We start from the raw sequence: 1041 nt of genomic DNA, 5'->3' as shown, positions 1-1041 counted from the left end.
TGTTCAGTTCTATATTGAATATAAAAAAGGCCATTGCAGTGCTTGAGCTTCATGCGTTTGAAACCATCGTCATCTTATCACTAGTTGCCATGGAAACCGCCGCAATTTTTCCCTCATCATTGCAAGTGTTGCAATTTTTGCTTTCGCATTGGTATCGATCGATTGCAATGTTCGAAAAGTTTCAATGCAAAATAATTCGAAGTTTTTCATTCCAGCTTTTTCCCCTTCAGACTGACCAACAATAATACTTCACTGATTATAACATAAAATTGAAAGTTTATTGCTATTTGTTTCTTTATTAAATTAAAAATGTGAACTAATCGAAAAAGAATTAATTTTATTAGTTTCTAGAAAAGAAATGCATATACAAATATAGGCAATTCACAAAAGCAACCCACAGTACATCAGACGGTAGTTTATACCGAGGAATTGTATGTAAATCTATTTGCGAGCCAAGCGGTATTATTATATACATGATTTAGATGGAAGCATTTTATAAATGAAAATTACATTTCCTTCTAGAATAAACGTTAAAAATGTCGCAGAAAATAGGAACGGATAACTTTGAATCTACAGTCAAGTGCTGTTCTTAATAATATTGCAGAATCATTATTTATTCTTGATCTTGCACGTCATTTATTTCTGTAGTTACAGTTGCCGGAAGTAAGTATGCCATTTCTTTTAAGAATTACTCTATTCTCGTGAACCGAGAGTGATCGTAAGCGAAAGATCGAGAATAGTGTCGATGAAAAGTATTATTTTGGTTTATTTCGAAAAACTTGCTGGTTGTCTTTTATTGGCAAGAAATAAGAAACGAGATATTGCTATGATATGAGATATCGACGAGAACGAAGATATTGCTACTACGCTGTAAGCCGTTGGGAGGCTGTTTATAAAGATAGAAATTGATAACCTTTGTGATAGAAACCAAATACATTTTCTGCTTTGTAATGATGAAGCGTCACTTATCGTTAGCAGAAAGCGGAAGATATAGGCGATAAAAATGATTCGGTAATGCTTTCCAAGGTCTGAATCCACCAC

General features: G+C 33.5%; 1 protein-coding gene across 1 annotated transcript; it reads left to right on the top strand.

The window, feature by feature from the left end:
- Nucleotides 1-39: 39 nt before the first annotated feature.
- Nucleotides 40-835, top strand: Tsp_15131 (conserved hypothetical protein; the record flags this gene model as incomplete). Its single annotated transcript, XM_003371076.1, has 3 exons — nucleotides 40-201; nucleotides 352-459; nucleotides 687-835. Coding segments are annotated over 3 exons (419 nt in total), but the record flags the coding sequence as incomplete, so codon positions are not given.
- Between the last annotated feature and the right edge of the window lie 206 nt (nucleotides 836-1041).

Source organism: Trichinella spiralis, assembly GCF_000181795.1.
Source record: "Trichinella spiralis strain ISS 195 chromosome Unknown Scfld54, whole genome shotgun sequence".
Lineage (NCBI taxonomy): Eukaryota > Metazoa > Nematoda > Enoplea > Trichinellida > Trichinellidae > Trichinella > Trichinella spiralis.
This window is presented reverse-complemented; position numbering and strand designations above follow the sequence as displayed.